Source organism: Daphnia pulex, chromosome 8 (assembly GCF_021134715.1).
Source record: "Daphnia pulex isolate KAP4 chromosome 8, ASM2113471v1".
In the NCBI taxonomy this organism is placed as follows: Eukaryota; Metazoa; Arthropoda; class Branchiopoda; order Diplostraca; family Daphniidae; genus Daphnia; species Daphnia pulex.
In genome coordinates, this window is record NC_060024.1 from 12,463,231 (window position 1) to 12,488,165 (window position 24,935).

The 24,935-nt window shown below is 43.0% G+C and overlaps 1 protein-coding gene and 2 long non-coding RNA genes across 3 annotated transcripts in view; 1 reads left to right on the top strand and 2 right to left on the bottom strand.

Moving 5' to 3' along the window:
* LOC124199985 overlaps positions 1 to 24,935 on the bottom strand; it is a 225,479-nt gene that overhangs the window by 149,767 nt on the left and 50,777 nt on the right. The window contains exon 6 of the long non-coding RNA XR_006877114.1: positions 13,018 to 13,058. This is a non-coding gene — a long non-coding RNA (uncharacterized LOC124199985). The remainder of the gene's footprint in view (positions 1 to 13,017; positions 13,059 to 24,935) is intronic.
* LOC124199968 (homeobox protein Hox-B3a-like) lies at positions 230 to 23,600 on the top strand. Its single transcript, XM_046596042.1, has 4 exons — positions 230 to 540; positions 18,976 to 19,848; positions 20,168 to 20,431; positions 21,660 to 23,600. Exons 2-4 carry the CDS (start codon positions 19,260 to 19,262, stop codon positions 23,039 to 23,041), a joined length of 2,235 nt encoding a protein of 744 aa, XP_046451998.1. The 5' UTR covers positions 230 to 540; positions 18,976 to 19,259; the 3' UTR covers positions 23,042 to 23,600.
* Positions 2,326 to 4,484, bottom strand: LOC124199989. The gene is made up of 2 exons (XR_006877121.1): positions 3,982 to 4,484; positions 2,326 to 3,911 (listed from the first exon to the last, which is right to left on the bottom strand). It is a non-coding gene; the product is annotated as an uncharacterized LOC124199989 (long non-coding RNA).

Sequence of the window (24,935 nt, forward strand, 5' to 3'; positions counted from 1 at the left end):
TCAAGGAGCGTCGTCGCGCAATGACTTTTTGGGAGCCCCGGCAGAGCTCTTCGTAATGAACAACTTTTTTTCTTTCTTCACGACGCCCCTCAAACTGGGAGATTTTTTTTTTCTCTGTGGCTGTTTCTTCATTTTGCTAGCCCCCCCCCCCCCATCCCGACCAAAGTTCTTCACTTCGACAAACTGAACTTGACAGAAAGTGAAAAAAAACGGGAGCCAGCGGACACATCACATCACTGACACCATCGACATCGGCCGAGAGAGAAGCGCAATTTTCTCTCCTCAGCCATTTTTCGTTCTCCTTGGTCGAAATCCTATTCAAAACGTTCCCGAGTCGTTTCTTCGTGAACTTTTTCAATCGTGAATCTCATCCGTTCCACGACCCAATCATTTTCCGATTATTTCAACGAGAATTACGCAACACAACTTTTCAGAAATTTCACCTTGGAAAAGAAAAAGGGTGGGGGACGCCCTTGACTTGGTGGAATTTCGTGATCTGCCCCGACTCTGCTTCGTGATTTCGCTGAACGCCTAAAGGGGGTAAGTGTTTTTCCCATTCATTCGACCTGCATGGGGGTTTTATCGTGTATATAAGTTAAACGCTGTCGGTCGTGACTGATGGACCGTGAGCGACTCTGACCGTTTATCAAACATTCCTCCCCGTAACCGAATCGGAAAAATCCCGTGCCTTTGCCGTCATGAATTATTGATTGATTTCTGCGGTTATTGATGACGAACGGGATATCTAGACGGGGTCTAGTCGCAAAATAATCAGTGCACATCAATCGATGCGCGTGTGGGTATTTCTATTTATACATTATTGCGCATTAGAATAATAAAGATCGTTCCGGCTGGCGGCATAAAAATCTATTTCAAACGCTCCCGCGCGTTCCCGTGATAAATAATAATAATCAAAAAGGATCGACTGGATTAGATCCGCGTCATTGGGTGATTTCGGGGTGGTACGTAACCCGTGTGCGTGTATATCGATCTGTGTCCGTCGGATGAACGAAGGCCATCGATCACAGTTTCCCTGTTGGAAGTCGAAAGTAAAAAGAAGAAGAAAATGTTGCGAAGCGCAAAGAGTAAAAAAGAGATCACGACTGTGTAGGAGAAACAAATAAGAAAGCAGTTGCGAGAGGAGAAACAGGGAGAAGGTTGGCTGATGCGAAACACGACCAATCTCCATCCGAGAGCAAGAAGGAAGGCAAAGCCGAAAAAAGAAGCTAGAGACTCTGCCTCTGCCTGTGCGTTGGTTGGAAAAGGGAGCCGAGCGCAAGCCAATGCGGACGGACCACTCCATCACCTTCACGTCCGATTATAAGGCTAATCCGTCAGGATTGTGACAGGTGGGGGGCCGTCCCCGGTAGCGTCTCTCACAAGGAAAAGAAAAAGAGAGACGTCCGGACGGACGCGCGCTCTCTGGACGTACACCAGAATTAAAATGATAAGTTAAAAAGAAATTCAAAATTTTTCCATCCGAAAAAAAAAACCCCAAAAAGCCGCCGGATGGTCAACAAAACCTTACGGGTGATGGGAGGTAACCGCAAATAAATCTTCCTAATTGAAATGTCTCCGAGCGGTTGCAACGAGATTAAATGCGCATAATTGTTCTCGTCATATGATACCATCCCTTTTTTTCTTCTTTCCGTGTTTTGATCATCTGTCTGATTCACTCTTGAACTCGTCTGCCCTATTCTCTCATTTAACGCGCACGCAAGACGTGAAACGGATGGCGCTAATAATGCTTCGACCGCAAAACTAGAAAGAAATTAAAAAAACCTGCGCAGAAAGAAAAAAGAAATAAAAATGATATGCGGATAAATGTCGAGATATTTTTTCTTGTTTTTGTTTCATGGCAAAGTCACGAAATAGCTCGGGGCGTTCTAAATATAATAGAATCCAGGAGGGAAATAAAAAGGTGGTGAACACTAGCTCTGTTATATTATAGCATGCCGGGAATAATACTGGTTACCGGTACTGTAATCCATTACTAGCGTGTTCAGACTCCATCCGTAGGTTATCATTATCTTTTTTTTCTTTTTTTTTTGTTTCTTTCCATTTTGGTTTGATGTTGTTTGTTTGTTGGGGTTTTGGATTTCTCTGTCTTTCTTGTATATCTGCCGCGCTCTCTTATCACAAGGACTGCGTTCGGCTTGAATAGACAATTGCGTTCGAATGAAAAAGACGAATGAACAAAATTTTTTTCTTTTTTTGGTTTTCCCTTCGCCCATTAAAAATCTGGTCCCGTTAGCTTCTCCTCGGATGATGGATAGTGATGGATGGATGAGGGATGGAGAAGACAAAAAAAAAAGAAAAGAGAGAGAAAGGTGCATTTTCTATTTTTACATCCGCCTTCATCTCTTCCTTTTCGCGAATGTTACAAAAGCAGCAACGTATACACACATAGACATGCAAACCCAGCACGAGTTTTTTTCCTTGATCCCTATTATGTTCGTATCACCAGTGACTGGCTTGCCATTGTTTTCTAGAAACGTCACGAAAAAAATAAAATAAAAGAATGAACGAAACAACAACAACAACCACCCAGCAAACAGCGTTTGTTTTTAAAAACAGCTGTTTCTCTGTGGCTTGTCCAGGTATTTATACTACAAGGTATACACACACAAATGCGGATATATATACATATAAGGTGTACACAGAAAAATAATTCCATTCGAAATTCATTCAAAAGAATCACAATAACAAATGACGAGAAAGGTCTCCCCCCTCAAGGTTCTTTTTTTTCTTCCCCTAGACAATTTTTGTTTGGGAGAGGCACGTAAGCCAAGCAATCAAACCGGTGATGACTATAATGATGATGATGGGAGCGCGCGCATATATACATCGAAAAGGCAAAAGGAGAAATAATATGAAGCTCCGTTGACGGAAAATGATGATGTAGCCGATAGATTATTGAAAAACCAAAAATCTTTCATTTTTTCGTTTACCCGTAAGATACCTGTAGAAACGAGCTTCTGATTATTAGAAACCAAACAAAAGCCCGGAGCTACAGGGTATCGGTACTGGCAGGCTATGTTTGTTTGTTTGTTGGGGGGGAAAAAATACAAATAAATTACGTATGCATTTGGACTGGTCTGCAAACGATGTGCATACGTGTCGACTGGATGCTGGGCTATACATACGATGATGACTTGGGATATTCGATGATTCCTCGAGATTTCCATAGTTGTTAAAAAATGTATAAAAAAGAGAGAAAACACACACAAAAAAACGGGTTTTCCAGTTTTCGTGGATCCACACACACACACACACACACGTTCGATCAAAAAGAGAGTTCGTTAACTCCCTCCTCCCAGAAGAAGAGAAACAAGAAGAAATAAAGAAAACAATCTCCAAGACGAAATAAAAAATAAAAAAAAGTTGTTGGGGGGAAAAAGAAAAAAAAATAACTGGCTGACTCGCGCGTTGGAATCAATCTCGTAGCCGTCAAGATTTCACCCGCCCGCCCGTCCATCCGTCGAGAAAATGAAACGGTTGAAAGCAGACGTGTAAAGGTAAAAATAACGTTGGCTCTCAACGCCAGAAATAAATAAAAAAAAGATGATTTCACCGTGACTGCATCTACTTACCACCACCACAGAGCAATCATCAATATAAAATAAAATAAGAAAATAAATCTGGTTTCCTGAAAAGGAAAAAAAAAATATCGATTCCACTGGGTTTTTTTTAAATGACATTTTCACTTGCGGTGGGCGAAATGGAGGTTATTTTTTTCTCTCTCTCTGACGAGCTCTTAAAAAAGTAGAGCTATGAAAATCAAATAGTTGTTTTTATCTCTAGACCGTCGTAGGTGCCACGAGCGCTGATTTTCCACTGGGGTCGATCATAGCGGCTGTTTTCTTCGAAACTCAGTGGGAGATGAAAGAGTTAACAGATTAGAGCCACAGCTGGATGTTGAAGGCGATGATAAGAGAGAAACAATTCAAAAAGAAGACAAAACAAAAAAGAAATCTATACCGATCGATAATTGCAAAATTGTAAGTGAAAACATGAGCTCCACCCTGAATGAATAATCAGAAGCGTTTGATTTTATTAACTGGCTGACCAAGCAGGAAATCAAAATGCCCAAATTAAGTCAAAAGAAATTTCTAAAAAAAAAAAACAAAAAGAAATTAAAACTAGAAATTAAAAGAAATTAAAAAATCGAGCAAACGCTTTTGAAAAATGTTTCGACTGGCCAAACGAGAAAACGTCACACAAAAAGACGATCGAAGTCGAAGAGGATTGACATGGGGGCGCAGAGATGACGACGCTGAATCACAGCGTCCACACGGATTTGGGAAACACAACTGGCGAGAGAGCCGGGAATATTGCAGCTTATATGTACACAGTTGCCGCTGGTACTCGGTGCGGCAATCAACCCACAAAAACCGACGACGAGAGCTCTCGGTTAGACCACCTGTAACGCAGGTATCTCCAGCAAGATCTGCCGTGTATAGTTTTCTCTCTCTCTCTCTCACTCTCCCGGCTCGTACCTGTACTACTACTACTACACTCGCCCTCCTTCAGTTGTTTTCTCTCTTTTTTTTTTGTTTCCTTTTTCTTATTCTTTTCTTTCTCTTTTTCTCTTTGACTTTACCTTCTCTCTCTCTCTCACCGTTTTCTTCCCTATCGCCTTGATGATGACGAGGGGCGCCACTCAGTTCATCGCTACATTGGGACTATAGCAGACAACACAGGATTTCGTTGGTACCTTCTTCTATAGTTACGTCAGATAACCATTTTTTGGGTTGTTGTTGTGTGTTATCGAGTCATACCTTCAGATCGTTTCAATCTGGCCGGCGGGAGGAGGGGTCTTTCGTCGACGATCAAAGAGAAAAAAAAATGTAAAGGAAAAAAAAAGTTTCTTAATCATAATGATCATGACAGCAACAACAACAACAATATCTATGAAAAAAAAAAGTCCAAATAATAGGAAGACGAGTATTACAACTCCCAAGACTGAGCTCCCATGAGAAAAAGAGAAAAGACGAGAGAGATAACCTCTTCCTATTTGAGCGTCGAGGGGACTACTACTATACTACACCACGGCTGGTGTAGCGCAGTATAGCTAAAGGATAAATCTCATGGCCTCATCGTGACTGCATCACCTGACCTCAACGGGAAAAAAAGGGAGGAAGACAAAAAGAACGAAAGAAAAAAAAAAGAATCATCATCATAATCATATACGAACGACAGGTTTCCTTTACCTTTACCACCACACACACACACACCATCTACTTCTTCAATCAAGCGCTGTGCTGCTGCTGCTGCCGGGGGTTTCAGGGGTCGTCTTAACTCTCTGTGCTCGACTCCACGTGTCGTGACGTGTCGTCGCTGCCGCCGCCTTTAATTCCCTCATCTCTCTCTCTCCCTTATTTCCAACACGGCAGAATTCTCAGCGCCAAATGATTATATAAACTATCTCTCTCTCGCTATAGCTCTCTTTTCGGTCGACGTCGTCGCCTATCTCAATCGCTGGGGTGGAGGCGAGGTGGGAGGAAAGGTGCACTCACGCGAACCCCCCTCGAATGATTAGAGCAACGCGGGCCTGAACGACTTGTCGCCAACGGAAAAACAAGAAAAATATCACATGATGATGAGCCCCCAGTTTTTTCACAGGCCTCAATTTTTCAGTGTTTTTCTCCCTCACTCACCATTTCTGGATATAATCTACACGGCAATGGAATATATACCGTGTACTTATATATTTTTTTTCTCCATGATTGTCGACTTGCCTTCTTCTTCATTTTCCCTTCTCTTTTTTTGTTTTTTGTTTGATTCACACACAACTGCATTTTTCGGTGAAATGTGCGGGGGGAAGAAAAGAAAAACAAAAAAGAGAAAAGGCCGTCCCGCCGGTTGATGATTGAAGCTCGGGAATATAAGAAAAAGAGACGAAAACTATAGTGCCAAGACAAAAACAAAAGAAAAACACAGAAGAGCGAGAGGCTATACAACAACAGAGTGAGAGAGAGAGAGACCAGAGATCCATGAGAGTCAATTTTCCACCCCAGGTTTTGACCTAAATGGGAAAATAATAAGCGGTTGGGAAAAAGACACGGCACTAACGGCGCGTCGTGTCCACGTAGTAGTATCTATCTCTCCTCGGAGAAAGACATATATACCTTTTTCTTTTTCATTTCTTTCTTACCTTACCTTGGCGCAAAGGATGAGGATAGAAAAAACGCATCAAGTCTACATACTGAATCCCAGGTAACAACACGGGGCCGGGGATATCGTATAGACGTGTGTACTGTACAGGTGCGCCGGGGTTGACTCTACAACGCGCACCACCACCAATCTTATGTATATTATATTCCTCTTTCTCTTCACTCTGTCCTTATTTCTTGAGGGGGTTCTATATAACCCTGGAGGGAACGTTGTTGTCTGTATTGTAGCTGGCAAAGAGGAACGCGCAGGAGCTTCAAGCAATTCAAACCACATGACCAGTTTCCTTCCAGACTTGTGGCAGCTCATTTTCTTTTCCTTTTTTTTTTCTCCTTCATCGTTTTCGGTGAATTTTTGATTCTTTTTCTCTTTGGAGGGAAGTTTTGAACGATTTTTTGAAATTTTCAGCGCTCGCCCGCCGGGCAAAAAGAATAAGAAAAAAATGTTTTCTCCTTGAAAAATAAAAATGAGCCTCTTCCTGATGGACCGCTTCCCGTTTTGTACTTTTCAGCGTGCGCATACCTGTTTTGGGCTTATTTTTGTTTTTCCTCCGTTTCATGCAAATACCACCAGCAACTTCCCAGCTGCGCATTTCTGGCACGGCACCCAGGCCAACGGGACAAAACGGGAGAAGTAAAGACATTAGTCATTGAGCCATTCATGGGGATAATCGCTGACGCAATAGCAACGAGCTATAGAGACAGTGTGGAAAGGTGGAACCGTGTGTTCAGCTCAGCCGGATTGAAAATTTAATACTAAATTAGGCTAGACTGGAAGTCGGCTGATCGGGCAGCAACAAAGAAAATTCATGGGAATTGGATAAAAAAAAAAAAAAAAAAAACTGGATATTGGATACTGTGTAGAATGTGTTGGTGATAAGAAGACAAAAAAAAATACATAGAGACCGGAATCCGATTAGTGAGAGGTAAAATAATAATAATCAGGAAAAAAAAACTTTGAATTCCGCCAAGAATAACAAAAAAAAAAAGGAGAACGAGTTGTTTGTTTTTTCTCTTATATTTATAACTCGAAGGCGATGAAAAGGTTTCTCTTTCAAAAAAAAAAAAAACTCTCTAGTTCTCTCATTCGATTTTAATTTACATATCATACCGGTAAAACGAGACTCTACACCCACCCACCCATCGCAAGTAGCTTCACCTGGTGGCGCTGCTTCAACTGGCCCCGGCTTCCAACCGACAAACGGACGGAACCAAGAAAATATACCTTTCTCTCTCTTTCTTTTCTTGGACGAGAGATATTAGTATGGTTCTTTCTTTCTCTCTCCCTGTTTTGTTACGTTCAGTACGATTTTTGCCGTTCGTGTTGTTGTCGGACGGAGCGCGAGTCATTAATCTTGCAACCGACAGCCCCCCCCCCCCTCTCCGACCCTGCGCATGTAGATTCAGAAGAGCCAGCGAAAATAGAGAGAAAGAAAAAGGAAAGAATAAACCCGGATGAAGAAGAAAAGAAAAAGTAAAATAAGAAAATAAAAAAATCGTCTCTCTCTCAACACAACCAAAAGAAAAATACCAGTACCGTGCGGTACGGGAAAAAAAACAAAACATAAAAATCCAAAGAAAAGCAAACCTCAAAGAAAAAGAATGGATACTACTACTACTTGGCATACTACAGTCGCTCGGTTGCGGGGTGCGCACGCGCTCGATGACAATTCCATTTCTTCTATTATTCATTTGTTATTTGCTTTTTTTCCGACGACGAGTAAAGAAAAAAAAAGTATATGGATGATTAATCTATCCGCGCCGTGGCATGTTGGGATTGTGTCGCTGTATATAGACGACGGCCCTGCGAAATGTGCCCAGCTTCTATTAGTATAGTACAAGCCCGTCTTTTCCCCCCATTCGCTTTAGGCTTGCAATCCATAATAATCTTCAATACCACTATAATCCCACCGTCCGGCTCCACAACGAAATTGCGTGCAATAACAAACAACGGAAAAAGCAGAGAGAGAGTGGAGAGAAAATTATTTATAGATCGAAACCAAAAACGACAAGACAACAACAAAAGTTTGACATTTGGGTTTGAAGGAAAAAGAAAAAAAAGCGACACGTTCTCGGGAACGGCGTGTTGATTTTTCCAGCTCTTGTTTTTCGTCACCGTCGACGAAGACGACACACCGAAAAAGAGTCGGAAATTTAAAAAAAAAGGGAAAAAATATATCTAAGGGAAATTGATGATGAATCTATTTTCGGGTTCGGTTTTGACTGGGTGGCGGCGTCGCGACGCGCTCACGAGGGGTTAGCGCACAAACAATTTTTGGTCACCGTGACGTTGCTTTCTCTATAGTACTCCTCTAGCTTCCCTTTTTGTTGTTGTTGGGCTGTTGTTGTTGTTTGCGTTGTTGTAGTAGTTGTGTACTAGGAGGGCTCCCCAGAAGGAGACCCAAAGCCAATTACTGCGCCAGCTCCTTTCTATATGACGAATGGTTTCTCTCCCTCCGCCAAAAGAACAAGAAACAACGCTGTAATTCCCGACTCCTTGTCCCATCTGTGTTGCTCCTGTTGTTCTCTGCGTAGACGCAAAGTTTCAAGTTTTGTATTTTTTGTTGTCGTTTTCTTTTTCTCGTGACGATGGAATCAAACGGATCACATTCCCAACCTGAATCTCATCGATCTTACAGCCACCCCAAATAATTACCGAGTTCAATAAGCAAAACAGCTTCTAGTTGCTCTGCTCGCGGCGATATTTCAACAACAACCACCAAAATCTTTTGGCTGATATTCAAACCTTGTTTTTGTCGTTCCCAAGCGAAGAGTCGAAAGCGACGAGGAAAATCATCCCAAAATCCCCTCTATATATGTGTAGCTACAGTACACTGCATAAGGATTTTTTTTCTTTCTTCTTCTTCTATACGCCAGCCGCAAAAGTGACAAGAGAGCCGCGCCAAACAAACCATTAATTTTGTCTTCTGGCTTTCCGTTCAGACAGCAGCAGCAGCAGCAGCCCAGCCCCCAGTATTAGAGCCCCGGCAGTCTGCTTGCTGGCTCTGATGCTGTTGTGATGGCTTCCCTTATTTTTCTTCTTCTTTTCCTTGGTTCCAGTCGCTGGATTCGGATGTCCTTCTCTTTCTCTAGACTTCATGCGAACGCACATGCATAAACACCCAACATGGGTCTCTCTCTCTCCTGTAGCTCTCCCCTTTTCTCTGTTTGTTTGTCCGTCTCTCTCTGTATGTGCGTTACGATGTTAAATGCATTGACGCAATGAAGCGAATCAACGAGACTCGGATTCATTACACCGTCAAGTTGATGTACGACGGGCGGTGGCGCCGAAAGATTATCACTGTCCGTTTCTTGTACTGTTAAAGAAAAAATGGATTCAAATGAGGTACATGTTCGAGTAGTAGTCGTCGTACCGGTCTCCTTTGGCTCCGTTCAAATGGAAGCGATGCCAAGCTGCTGGGAAAGCGAACAAAAACATCCAAGAGGGGAGATGGGGGGTCCACCCTATTTGAGGGGGGCCAATGAGAGCGTCGAGTGAAAGAAGCAACAAAAAATAGGCGAGGGAGAGACGTCACAGTCGAGGGTGGGGTCATCCCAAAAAACTCGTCCGCGTTTTTGTAATGGAAAATCCTTTTTGTGATGAGTGACAACACAGTCACCCACTGGCCCAACAGGACCGACCTATCCCCGACTCGCGTTTTTCCCCGGCATCCTCATCTCGTTCGGCTTTTTGGGAGCTGCTCCCCCATCCATCGGAGGAAGATGATATGCGATCGCATATATGCTTATATAGAGGATACACGGTACACCTCTTTCGTCGGCTTCCATCTGCATATTTAACCGCGAGAGAGAAGTAGAAGAAGAGAGAAAAAAAGAAGCAAACGACAGACAGACGGATGAAAGAAGTCGACGGAAACGGGAACCACTCCCATTTTTTGTTCGTGTTATTTTTTTTTCTCGGCATCAATTCGAAAGAGTCGTCAAAGTTCACACATAAAGTTCATAAGTTGAAATCTATTCAATTTCTCATTTTGACGGCTATCATGGAATCGACACGTAACAAAAAGAAAAATGATGACGGCGTAATTTCGACTTTCATCTTCGTGATTCCGAACGGGGGAGGATAGTTGCTCTTCTCCTCTTGTCACGCGATCGCACCGCAATCACCTCGCGCAAGTTTCCGTGCAGAGCTGGCGGGAGTTTGTACGGCAACAACACTAATGACAGTTCTCTTCAAATTTTTGGAGGGAAAACAAGAAACAAAAAACAAAAAAATGGCGAAAAATCTGGCGAGAAAGTGCGCAGTGGAAATATCAAAATGATCGTTCTGGCGTAGTCAACCGACTTATAGAAAGTAGGCTAATACGTAATACACTTGAATAATTCCATCCACCAGAAAAAAAAACAAAAAAACAAGAGGGTGCACGTAGTACACCTGCAGGGAGACCAGTTAACAATTCTAATAAGGATTAGAGATTTAAATCGTTCTATAACAACACGTCCATATTTCCAAGTGTAACGGCTGTCAACTAAACGTGAAGGAAGGTTAAACAACCTGAAGCCTTTTACGCAATTCCATTACAGTGGCCAGTATTAAAAAAACACGGTGACCCGCAGCTTCCAATTTGATTTTTTTTTTTTTTAGAAATGAAAGTAGGTGCGTCTATTACTGTATAATAGGCCTACATGATTGATCATTTTCGTTTCGGCGAAAATGGGCGCCTTTCACTCAGCATCCCTTTAGGCTAAGATCTGGAGTGAGACGGCGGGGCACGAAAGAGCAACACAAAGAAAAGGCAATTACGGCCGCAAATGTGTGCTACAGGCCTAGTCAACATACGCTAGCGACCCGTACAAATGATGCGCCAAAATAACGACTGTGTATACAGTATAGGAGAAAACAGCCGACTTTGATTTCAAGCCCTGCCCCGGCTTGTAATAAAGGGTTTCCCTCAACCTTGGCCTCGAAAGAAATAAATGAGAAAAGAAAGAGCGAAAGTACTGCAACTACAACTCATTAATCATTAATCAACAGCTGCGAAATGGGCCGTTGTTCCTCTCTCGAGTGTGTTGTTAAAGGAGAGAAAAGAGTTCACAAGACATTGTCCAAAAGACGTGTTACTTCCACGACGAGCGAGCGCTAATGCCATGTTCTCAAAAGGCTTTGCTGTTTTAATTTTCACAATGTCTCGCGAACCTGCTCTCGTCTCTGTGCCACCATTAAGGAACTTTTACTTGGCTCAACAGACTCATCAAGTTTGTGCGAAAGAGTGAAGGCGATACGACATTAGTACGTTATTACTCACAAGTTAACATCGACCATAACATCCGTGAATATTTATTTTTTCAATCTCAAACAAGTGTATACGTGGCATGATTACGTTGATTCATGAGTGTAGAGAAGAAAAAAGTCTTTTGATGTGCATTTAGTTTTTTTTTACTAAGAACCGAGGGAGGGGGGCCTGTACTTTGAACATCACCATGAAAGAAAAGACGGACAGGGTTATTGATGATGTAGCAATTGGATGTGATCCGATATGACAACAGACAGCGACATCCATTTTGCTAAAGAGTTGAAGCTTTATTTTTTCTTTAGTCTATATCAAAGAAGAAAAAAAAACATTCTCACAGCCTCTTTTTCATTCATTCAATTTGTTTCGTCGATTGAATGGGCGCGTCGGAAAAATCCCGTCGATTTCACACGGCACGAGCCCGCTGCGTCATGGCAGCTCACTGTTTTCCCATCGTATTTCACCCAGCAGCTTATAGGTTTACTGCTGTATAAGTGTGTGTATACAGATACTAGGAAAATGAATTTTTGAAAGTGATCGAGATAATCACTTCATCTTGACACGTAAAAAAAACAAGACAAACGCCGGCGGTAGTAAAGAGATCATAATTCCGAGAAGTGAATAGAACTCCAACCGAGTTACCGGGAGTTGATAAGAAATAAGATACACGGACGTTCAAAACGCAATCAGGGTTAAAAAGCGAAAGAAAAAGAAAAAATAAAACTTCTCGCCCAGTCATCATTGCCGTGTTTCAACGGTTTCCAAGTAGCGCATATTTGCGCTCAAAGTGTAATGGAAACTGCACAAGCAGGATCACAATCACGCAAACTAGGACTAGATAATCACCAGACCAGATGCTATATATTTAAAAACATTTGGATTTTTTATCTCTACAAAAAAGAACAAGATGACTAGTTAGGGGGGTAAGGAGCATCTGTTCCCACGTTATTCTGCAGATGAATAGCTGCAGGAACTAGAGCTCTCGCATTGCGTTACATCTGGCCGTCTTTTAAAGCAAATACCAAAGAGGCCATCTTTTCCGACAAATGGATATGACGAAAAGATGATGCTGCTTGTGTGCGTTTCATATATTCTGCTTGGTGCATATGGGCAAGCGTATTCTTTGGAAAGTGGATTTGGAAACCAGTCGGAATATTTTTGTGCAGTAGTTCGAGTGAGCGCTAGATGGCTGCTTCAGTTAACAAACACGAATTTCAAAATTTCGTGAATTTTGCACGAAACGACGAACGCGCTTTTTTAAATAACACAGATGCAGTCTTTAAGAGTGAACAAATTTGAACAATTAACAAAATATGTTAATTCAGATAAGACGACGAAAAAAACGTTTCCGGATTTTTCCGGAAGAAAAAAAATGAGTCGGATGTGTCGTAGTACGGGCTAGAAAATAGAAATCGCTGTGTCACGTTTTTGATTAAAATTTTCCAAAAACAATAACTCATGAAGATGAAAACCAGCAAAACACTAATTTGCCACAATTCACAGGACTATTTAAAGCGGAATCTCAAACGAGCATTCCTTTTCACGATCGCCAACAATTTTTCCAAATGAGTATATTTTTAGCAAGCACTTACCAGAAGCTGCTGCCGTCTAGCGGTCATGAAGGGAATTCCATCTAAAACGAAAAAAACAAAAAAAAATATATATTAAACCTACTGGTTGAAATTAGACACCAAGAGTAAGTCCAGATTTCTTTCATTTACAAGAGCGAAACGAGCCGTTAATTAGCACAATGAAACTAAAAAAAAAAAAAAAGTTCGCTTCTCTCTCGGCATCCTCAAAACAAACAAAAATAAAAAAAGCTCACGTACAGTATCGTCCAAAAAAATCCGAACACCATGGTCTCTTTCTTTATTTAAAAAAAATATTTCTGCATTTTTTTCTTAATTCTAATAAATGAACTTTGTAAAACAATTAATTCTACACATAATATGAAGTCTTGAAAGTTAAAAACAAAGAATCTACATTAAACTGGGCTTTTGAAAAAGAGGTGCGTTCGGATTTTTTTGGACGATACTGTACTGCAGAATGCAAAACCTCAGTCGCAAAACTAACTGCGCTTCCTCGCGACATGCACACGTTACTTTTCGCCCCCGTTTCTCGTTCGTGCCTCAGTGTACTAATAAGCTCAAAGACTACCGCCAATTAGCATGTGAAACAAAAAAATCTCTGCTCATCGCCCACTTTCTAACGGGACACTATGATCGATATTAATTAGATTCCTTTTGCGAGACGGTCAGCTGAGTTAACCGTCAACAAGATTCTACTACGTTTGTCTTAAAATGTCGTAAAGAAATGTGTGTTCAAAACAAAAAATTGTCGATTGTTAATCTCTGTGTCACGCAGTACGCGAACGTGAATACAAAAAGAACCGAAAGTTCCAACTGCGCTCCTCGTCAATAAGCCAGGGTAACGATGGTAAAAAGAAGACACTTTTCTGTGACTTCTGTTACTTCCTTTAACGAACAATAATTGGAGGGAAACGTAATTGACAAAGGAACGATGATGAAATATGTCCTGTTTAACTACTTCACCCCCCAACTGTGAGGATTTCTGGTTCAAAGCTTGTTGCCGCGATGGAAATAAGGCGGCCGTCGAACTGAAACGATTCCCGATTTTTTCCTGTGAATAATAGCAAATCGCCATTTCAAAAGACAAGAAAGGAAAACGCCCGCTGTTCCCACTTCTTTTTAGCGGCATAATATTGAACGCTAAAAAAAGTAACTGACTCACGGCAAATGAGAACCATTTCATTTTTTTTTTTTCAACAAAACAAGAAATGGATGACGAAATCGGGAATGTCACGCTGTAAAATCTACATTTTTTACATCAAGTCAACTTCTCAGCAATCGTAAGGAAATGATTTCATCTGTGTTTCGTTGTTTTTCAACACAGAGGACATACCAATCAAACAAATCTCTGGATGACGATAGACGCAGCTTGAGACGCATCAATAGTGCAATTTACTATTTTTCCACGGTGCGTACACGCTTTATTTGTGCCCGGAATATTCCCAATTCATAAAACGATAGGAGCAAGAAACGACCGTCAAATCCCCCATTCATTAGAAATACCCCAGAGAGACAGAGGTTGATCTCCTGGCGAGCCATTGTTTTCACACCTTTTCGTTATCGTCTGGAGATAATGCAAAATACAAACAAACAAGTAGTAGTCAGGGTTGCGCTATCACAACCTTAATCCTGTCCTGCTGCAACTTCCTCGCAGATTTTCATCGGATCATGTACCGGAGTTTCTTGTTTCTTTCCAGTCAACTGAACATTATGAAAGGATTTTCAATGTTGTTATTTCTTCCCATTTTGGTCAATTTCTATCTTATCTCTTTCCAACTATCGTTTTTTTTCTCGTTCCTTCCACTTGTCTGTTGCCGTTTGATCTGTGATGAAAGACGCAAATTCAAATTTCACGCTACTGATTCGATTAAGCGAGTTGAGTCAATCTTCACGTTTTCAACAAAATCAAAAGAACAACAGATGTTTATCGTGAATAAACAGTAGAAGAAGAAGAAGAAAAAAAAACAGCTGCAAATGCAAATAAAAATTCTAGAACCGGAGCAACAAGTAAGAAATAATTCAACATGATAACAGCAAACAAATCAGATGAGACTTTAATCTGATTTCAATGTGGGCTGAACCAGTTGATCACCTCTCTTTTGAATATCAGCATGTGGTTGTTTGTACTGGGCATATGACAATGATCGAATGCAATCCCCCCACGGCACGGAAAGCCGATCGCTGGTAAAAGCGCGTTCCGTCAGACTGGATATATTTTAGACTTTTATCTTTGCTGGGATTGGGCGGGCGCTTGTAGAGAGTGACCAGATGTCATACAATTCTATGTCAATACTATTATATTTCCTATATTGCCCAGGGGTCAGCCAATAAGTCAGAGCAATACTACTAGAAACTGCACCGTACGCATTGGTTTCGCTTGACCTCAACAACAACAATGACGAGTTGACAAACCAACATGTTCGGTCGGCTGAGCAAAAAGCATCGCGAGAATCAAAGATTCGGAGGTGGTGCGATGCGGAGGAGGAAACGATAGCCAGATATAGGACTGGTTTGTTCCCGTCTAACTGTCCCCCCCAAATCTTTAGAAACGATTGAGGCACGGGCCTAACACGTATAGGCCATCCATCAAAATGTCAAGTCGTCTATATGCGTGTCGCATTGTCGCTCATCCCACTCCCCTATTCTCAACTACAACAGATATCAGCGTGATATTGGGCCACCGAAAACTTATCACCAACTCTGATCCTTTAGACGCCCATTCGCTTCGCAACTTTCTCTTACTTTACCCCCACGTTGGCAAGATGCAAATACTCTAAAACCCTTTTAGATCCAGAATTCTGCAAGGGGTTTATACGTACATGACTTTGCGATAATATTGGTCCGTGTCTTCTCCATCAGCCGGGAAATATTTCAAGTCTATGTAGTGCCTGGTTAAAATTTCTAAAAAGTAGAGAAGAAAAAGGGACCCAAAAAAAGAGCTAGAGACCAGGCGCGCGCATATTCATCATCATTATCGTACCTTCTACAAGGGCGCTAATTAACGACGAGCTGCTTCTGAAATCGAGATCTTTTCAACTCGATTTTCTGGTTCAAGCGCGCGAGCCTAAACCGTTGTTGTGAATTTAGGGAAAAGCTCCGCCTTCGAACCCCCCATATTCTTCAGCTTTTTCACCCGTAGAGCTAGTCGACTGATATAGAATTTCGATATCGGTTGGTCAGCATCAGCAGCACAGCCCCGAGAAGAGAGCCAACTTTTATTTTTTTCGTCGACGACAAAACACTTTTTTTGGTCAGACTCGGCAAAATAATTGGCCGTGGGTGTTGGCTCGTCTGTCCAACTCCCCTCCGCACTCTTCACTCCGCATCAAACATGGGAGAAATGAATCAACTGCGTATTTCGACGGAGGGGGGAAGCAGCTCCTCTGTCATTAAATCAAACACATGGTTTGTTGTGCGGAGACTCGGGCTTTTGCCTATATAGTGATTAGAGTGGGCGGTCGATCTCAGTTGGATAACAACTTGAATGGATGAAAAGAGAAGGAGGAGGAGGACGAATTCGCCAACAGAGCCGCAACCGAGCCGCAAATCAAAACCCCAAACAAAACACACAACTACCAAAGACACAAGGGGCCTACGGGGCAAACACGAATGTCGTCACGAAAGAAATCCATCACGCCAGCGGGTGAAACGGGTTTAAAGGCGAAGAAATGACGCCAATGATGAAACTATAAGAGACGAACAAGAAAAGGGATAACCAACGAATTAGAAACTGACCGCGTTCAAACTACCAGGTAATCCAGTTAACTCACGGACGAGTTAATGTAATAGGCGGAGCCCCAAACTCTACAGACGGCAGTCAGCGCGTCATTTGAAAAACTGACCGATTGTCTACCCCCGTTGACATCGTCGCCCATCCGCCGCTAGATACACATTAGGGTCAATTATTCAACAACAAGAGAAATGGAGCCGAGATAGCTGTGCGCTTGAGCGACAAGTTTCTTTTTCTCTCAAAGAGTTGTTCGCTATTTTCGACCGAAATTGGTTGGTTTCTCGTCGTTAATTCAAAGAAGAGGGTGGCAAGGCTGTCATTATCCAACGTGTGGGACGCCTTCGACATCTTTTGCGTGACAGGCCAAAAGTATAAGCTCAAAACCTCCGTTTCACGTCCTCCACGAGCTTCTTGTCGAGCGTTGAAGATAAGCCGGGCAATTTCCTCAAACAATAAGGGAAATGAAGCAAAGAGATAAAAGCTAGAAGAAGTAGAAAGTCGCGGGGTAAAACCTGATTGCTATTTGGAGTTTTGGACTCCATCTCACTCCCCAGAAAATCAAATCTAATCTGTCTATTTCGTGACGGTTTCTCGCACATTTCAATCACGCAATTTTACACGTTCACAAATTTGTAAAGGTGAGCAATCACCTCAAAAGTCTTTATAGCAAAACACTAAGAAACATGAAGGAGAGAAAGCAGAAAATGGGGAACAAAATGGTTTGATTCACTGGGGGATATCAGTCGGTACATGTATGAATTCCGACACACAAAAACACAATATCTCCCAAAAAGTGCATAAAGGCTACCGATAGAGACGGCGGCGGCAACTTGGTCCATATCGGCACGAGGAAAGAAAAGGAGGAATCTTCCTTTCATGCAAGTCTCCTTTTTTTCCATCTGTGTCTTTTTTGCGACACACACAAGTCCCGCCGAAAAGACACAAGTGAAGGAAAAAGATACGCAATCCCGAGGGATTTGCTATGGATATATGACTTGGGTGGTTGGCGCATTCGGCCTCCTTTTTCCATTAAAGATAAAAGAATTCCCAAATTCTTTGTTTTTCCTCCCTGATTTTATTTTTAAAGGAAAATGTCTTTGGGTGGGTTCCAACATCAGAGGAATCGGTAGCCGACACGTTGTTGCCCCTTTTTTTTTTGTCTTTGATTTTTTGGGTGGAGGACCAAGACCTTTGGTCGTCGCGTACGTCTGGACCTCCCCTATATGTTGTATAGATGGAACCCTCTCGGTTTTGTCTATTCTTGCCTTCTGGTGGCTGTAAAAAGATGAGAAACCCAAATCAAATGTTGAAGAAAACCCGTCGTCGTCGTCGGCATCAATTCGAATCTCCCCCCTTTTTTTCAAAAAAAAGACTAGTCGCTCCAAAAAGAGATCCTTTTGGGCGCTGTTTTACTTTGATAATTAGATCGAGACCCTCCCCACTCTGAAAAGTCAAAAAATAAAAATCTTTCAGATTGCCATTTTTGTATGGGGAAAAAGATATAGAGACGATTTAGAAGAAGATTCGTGCTGTCACCCGAGTCAGGCATCCAAGAATATATACAACCCCCTGAACGCATTCGCTCACTTCGCGCATCTACATACATCAGTGTGATCGCCTTTTATTTAAAAAAAAAAATATGAAGGATAAAATATTTGACCAAGTCTCGAGAGAAATGTCAAATAAATGTACATGTTTCTGATGACCTACATGATTTGAGTTTACTCCTGGACAGAAAAAAATGTAGTAAAACTGGTAAAACGGTCAGCTCCAATATAATCATAAGTGGAATGATGGCCTTCGAGTAAGACTAGAAATATCCAGATCCAATATTCCACGCATCATATTTATTAACCGATATTTAAGCCAAAGTATTCCAATTCGCACCCTCGTAACCACAGGTATTTCCACAATTTAATCCAATTTCCGTTCAGTATGTGCAAACCAACACGTTAGAAAACAACCTTCAACTGTCATTTGAACCACTGGGCCAGTTATTAAAAAAGTCTCCCCACCGTGGGGCCACATGTGTTCCGGGAATGGCTAATTGATTTATGATGAGCTTTTCTGACGATGATGCAATTTCAATTGATTAAGCGAGTACTTAGCACCATTGCAATTGATAAGATAGACAGATTGACCTCTAACCCAACCTGACCTGAGATGACCTGTTGTAGACTCTGTTGTATCAAGACTTATACGCGTGCGTTTTGATTTTTCTTTATTGACAGCCTTCGCTAGTCCCTGTCACCCCTCTCCTCTTGTCTTCCCTGCCCCTTACAAGCACCCCAGCAGCTCCCTGGAAATCGAGAAGAACAAAAAGTGGGAGGAGTTGCTGACCATCGACTTGTTGTTGGGTGGGCACGATCCGCACATCTGATTGGATCTTGTCCTTTTTTTTTCCTTTTTGGCCTGGCGCTTGTGTTGTGTGTCCAGCTCTGCATGAGACTTTTGTCTCGACCGTGACCTCCTCATCCACCCACCACCCTCTCCGTCTCTCTCAACCACTTCAAGAATGACGGAACAGTACCAACAACAACAGCAAGTGAACCTAGGTCATCCAGAGTCAGCAGAGGTGACCACCGCCAGTCTGAACCACAAAGCCTTCCTAGTCGGTCCTGCTCCGCTCAACTCCGGACCACAGCATCAACTACACAACCATCCAGCTTCGTCTTATTTAATTAGTCAGCAGCAAAGCTATCCGCAAGCGGCCAGTCACAGCGACAATTCCGCCATGACCAACGGAAGCATCAGTGCAGTGTACGGATACGACAGTCCCGACTGTGGCTATTACGAGCACCAAGACTGCTCGTCTGTCGATGTCGGCGTCCAACAACAACAACAATCCTACGCCAACAACACTCGTTCAACGTGCGCAATGCAAGTCTCGGTGAATTCGCCCGTGTCAGTGCCGATTCAACAGTCAAGTGATTCTTATCCATCAACCAACACGTACCATCATTTGCAGCAGCAACAGCATCATTTGGGACAACTCCAGCATCAAGCCACCAGTGGTGGCGGTAGTACAGTGCACCACTTTGCCAGCAGCAACAACACGGCCGCCGTCGAAGAGTTATCACCGCCGCAGGACAACAACGTAATCGGTAAGTTATGATTAACCGTCTCGGATTACTGAACACAGGTGTCGCGTCCACACCTGCGTTCAATTATCGACGCCAGAGTGTGTGTTTAGCAATCTCACTAACCAGACGCCGGTACCAGTCAATCAGTCCTTGTCAGTGAACCATGTGAATTGAAACTTGCCAAACGAACTAATTTGTAACGAAAAAATAGAGAAGAAAAAAAGAGAATTCGTCATGAATCACGACATAAATCCAACGTTTATGTTTGTCACCAATCCATGGCCGACGCTTCCCGAGCTTTTCCCCTCAAGTAATCCAGATATTTTCTTGAAATATTTAGCATCCTACCATGCCGTCTCGACTGGGCAACAGCAGACGCAAGCCAACGCAGTAGCCAAAGACATGATTTACCCCTGGATGAGAGACACGTCCGCCTTGAATGCATCCATGAAACGCAGCCCTTTCCAGCTGCAGACCGGTGGTTTGACGTTGATGTCGTCCAATAATCACTACGGTGCTGGAATCAATCAACTCATGTCGTCTTCAGAGAGCCTGTCGTCACCGATTTCGCCTCAACCAACTCCACCAACTTCTCTCAGTCCTGGTAAGAATAGATTTTTTAAAAAGACTGTCTATAACAACCTGTTAGATTTTCCCAACATTCGATTGCAGAAAATCGATTCTTTAGTCAATGCCCAAAATGAAAGCAGACGAAAAATTGAGCCAATTGCAATAGTTTTGTTTACCAAAGAATTGAAATGATTTCGAAACAAACTCGTTAGAAAACAGATAGATCCCCCCAGAATTAACATTCAGAATCCCGTCAACCGTTTCAGTAATGGATGACGTGAGATCGCGTGCCCTGTAGAGAGCAGTGGGTGGTTTTTGTATGTAGAGAAAAACCCCGTCGAACCGACAAGAAATGGAGCGAGTTCTAAATAACCGACGTACAACAACAGAAAGAGCTGAGCACAGTGGCTGGAACACACCCCATCGATGTGTATGGTGCTGTGCTGCTGTCACACACAGACCGAGCCGTACTCACAAAACACACACACAAAAGAAACTATTAATTGATGGTTATGTGGTGCCTGTGTTAAGGGCTAGGACGGCTCACAGGGAGGTCGCTCCTCTTTTTCGTCCCCAACGAACGCCAGTTGCCTAATCGGATACTAAAATAAAAAAGGAAAAAGAAAACAAGAACATCCCTCCTCCCCCATCCTTTGTACAATGACGCAATAGCCAAATTCAATTCCGATCCTCATTCTTTATCATTCTTGTTCCATGTTGTTGTTGTTCTCCCCCCTTTTTTTTGGCGGAGGGACTCGATCCATCTAGTGCCGACTCTCGGTGTGGCCTGTCTGGCCGACGCCAACCGAAAACGGCGGTGCAGCTATCGACATGCTCATCCATTAAGGAAGAACAACAAAACAAATAAATGTATAAGTAGAGATATAACGTATACAGCCATAGCAGAACTAGCAGTTTCCCAAGTCTGGAAATTTCGAGCTAGACATGGATTTTTTTTTGTATGTGTCAAATCCTACTGGGGATTTTATTCTATATTTCGACTTTCCCCGGTTTTTTTCTCCGTCTGAGCGCATCGCGTCTCTTTAGCGGCTTGTAGAAAGAGAGATGGTTTCATCTCCCAAGACGGTCGTCCGTCCTGTTTCAACACACCGCCGCCATTCAAGGGCCTCTCAGCCTCTCTCTTTTCTCATCATTCACAGAATTTCGTTGAAAAATCTTTTTGATACCAAACAAATTCTAGCACTTTAGAGTACAATTTTGGTTGATTGATTAATTGATTAATGTTATCTTTAAAATTGCAGAACAACCAGCCAAACGAGCTCGCACCGCCTACACCAGCGCCCAGCTGGTTGAATTGGAGAAAGAATTTCACTTTAATCGCTACCTGTGCCGGCCACGTCGGATCGAGATGGCCACTCTGCTCAACCTGACTGAGCGCCAAATCAAAATCTGGTTCCAGAATCGCCGTATGAAATTCAAAAAAGAACAAAAGGGAGGAAAAGGAAGCAGCGGTGGTGGTGGTGGGGATAAATCACCCAGTCCACCCTCTTGCTCGGCCGTAACGTCCAGCTCCCACTCTCCGTCTCCGCCGGCGTCTGCAGCCACGACAGGAGCAGCTGCCAATGAAATCAGTGGCGCCGGCTCCCCCTCGCCATCGTTGGGCAGTCACCTGTCCGACCCTACACCTGGATCCTACAGCGATGCCCAAGAGACCGCATCCCTGCTGGACTTGCCGGAGCCACAGACCGTCAATCGCAACGTCAAAACGGAAGGCGGCAACAACAACAACAAGCAACCGCCTTCTTACGGGATTCACTACGATCAAGGAAGTTTGTCGCCATACAGCGGCTGCTCGACTGGCACCGAACAGGAGAGTCCCGAGCGATCGTGTCCGCAACAACAATCGACTTCCTTGTTGCAATCGCATTTGTCGCTCTCTTTCGGCACGGATTCTTTCAAGTACAGCAGCGGAGGAGGACTAGTTACTCCGACAGACGACACCGGTTCGCCAGACGACATCCATCATCATCATCAAATGCAACACCAACAACAGCATCACAATCTCTTTTCGACTCCGGCCGATAGTTATGGCAAGCATTACTCTAGTTTCCATCCGCCAGCTCAGTCCTACTCCGGCCACCATCCCAACGTGGCCTACAACAACAATCCTGCTGGAAACATCTACAGCGTGCCGACTCCTTCCTATCTGAACGTCAACAACTTGGGTGGCTACTTTGGATTTCATCACCAGTGGAACACTCCGGCCCACCATCGCGCCGCTGCCGGATACGGTTCCACCATGTTTTGCGATCCCTTGCAGCAACAGCATCAGCAACAACCATCGATGGACATGTACAACGCTCAAATGTTGTCCGCAGGGAGCAATAACAACAGTCCCATCAACGAACAGCCGCCAACTACTCCTGTTACTCCGACTGCCGTCTTGCCCGGCCACAGATTCCCGGGTTATCAGTATCACGGTGAGATGACATGGTCGCCCGGCAGTAACAGTTGTGGCAACACCAGCGGCGCCGCTGCAACGTCCAACAACAGCACAGCAGCCATGATGGAATGCAGCAATCCGCTCAATCTCTTTACATCACCATCGACTGGTAATACCAGCAACAACATTGTCGGTTTGGAAACTACTAATCAGGAATCTCCTCGTCTCGCCATGTTGTAAATCCAACAACAACAACAACAACCGTCTTTACTAATTCACTGCTGCAAATCTGGTCCTATAGGCGTCACTTGTCATGTTTCGCTCGTAAATGTTTTTTTTGATTGACTGATTTGATTTTCACAAACGTTTATTGATTAATCTCACCCCTTCTCTCTCCTGGATTCATGTCTTTTAAAATGTTCAATCTGATTGTAGAAAAACAAAAGTTTTCTTTTATTTCTTGACATGAATCGAAGAAATAACACAAGAAGTTTATTTTTCGACCCTTGTCGACGCTCTCAATTTATGGGTTGTTTCGACTGTCTTATTAGGAGATCAGCTGTTGTCTCATTTGTTTTTCTACATCATTTGCACATCGCCACATGTCGTTTGAGCATCGCTCATCATTGACGTTTTCTTTTCTTGTTTCTGAAATGTTTTTTTTTTTTCTTTTTTTTTACTACACAGAAAATGTCATTTGATTTGTATTAATAAGCTCGCCCTCTAAAGTGGAATGTCAACCCCGTACTGTATGTTAAATAGATTGAAAATGAAACAAGAATCAAAGAGACAAGAAAAACATTCTTTTCATTTATGGCGTCATCCTGAAGTGAGATCGTCAGGTGCAGAGTGCTGAAAGGCTAGCTCGCGCTCTATCGCACAATGCCTTCCTTTTATTGTCCTACGAAAAATTCCATCAAGAAAAGGCGAACAAGAATTCACTGCTGCTGGTAAAAGGGGGGAGCAATAAGAATAGCGCTATGGTAGGAAAATATTTTTTTGAAAAGGACAGTTGCGATTGTAGTTCGACGAAATCCAAGTAGACACCCGTGATATATATAGAAGAAAGACTTAAGAAATGGAGAAGCAGCGAAAGTGGGCGTTACCCCTTTAGCGATTGGGGGTGATAGGGTCTTCTTCCACCACCAGTCATCCATCATGATAGCAGGCACCACACAAACGCTTTAGTTGACAAGAGAGAAAAAGAGTATGGCGGCGACGAAGCGTGTGTGTTTGTATTCTTCTTTCCATTTTTGGGAAGATTTTTTCTTTTTGATCTGAACGGTGGATGGGGCTTCCAGCCAGCGACAAAGAGAAGCCAAAATGTTCTGTGAACACAACGCGAACCACGCATCAAAAGTCACGGTCGACGCTTCCTCTTCTCGACTGCCGCCCCACCACTTTAAAAAAAAAAAATTATTTCTGAAATTTTCGTGTGTCGTTCAAAGTGCAACCGTCGAAATTCCCGCAGAAACAACAAAAAGGTGGAAGCCCGCCTTTTTTCGGTCGGTTCTATCCTACATGTGATAGCGCAGAATACAGCGGCCGTGAGTTGTGTTGATGTCGGTCGCGTTTTGCGGCATGCCCCCGACCGCATCACAACCGAGCCCACCAAATAGAAAAAGAAACGGGAACGCATTTTTCGTCGCATGACTTTGATGACCCAAAACTAGAAACCACACTGCCCCCTCTCGAAATAGTTACGTAAAAGGTCAGACTACCGCTACGACAACATTTCATCCGCAATAATAGAATTCCATTTCCCGAAAAATTCAGACCGACGACGTGATCGTCGTTCGCTCTTCAATGCGCCAAAGTTTTGGAGGGGACTGGTTTTTTTTCGAGAGGTTTAATCAAATCACATAACACTCGGAAATCGATAACATAATATCTCTTCCTCTTCCCCTCTTGGTTTTTCAACCCCAATTCTTCCATGATTCCGGAACTGCACACATAGTATCCGTCGTTTTTCAAGTTTTATGGCGCGTTTCACGATCCCCTCTCTGCTACTATCTCATTCTTTACAGACAAGCCACAAAACATAGAGACACAAGATCTGAATCCATGCCAGAAGCAAACAATTGTTGTCAATGCGAATGAGGGGGAGAGGAAGAAAGTGGAAGTAATACATAAA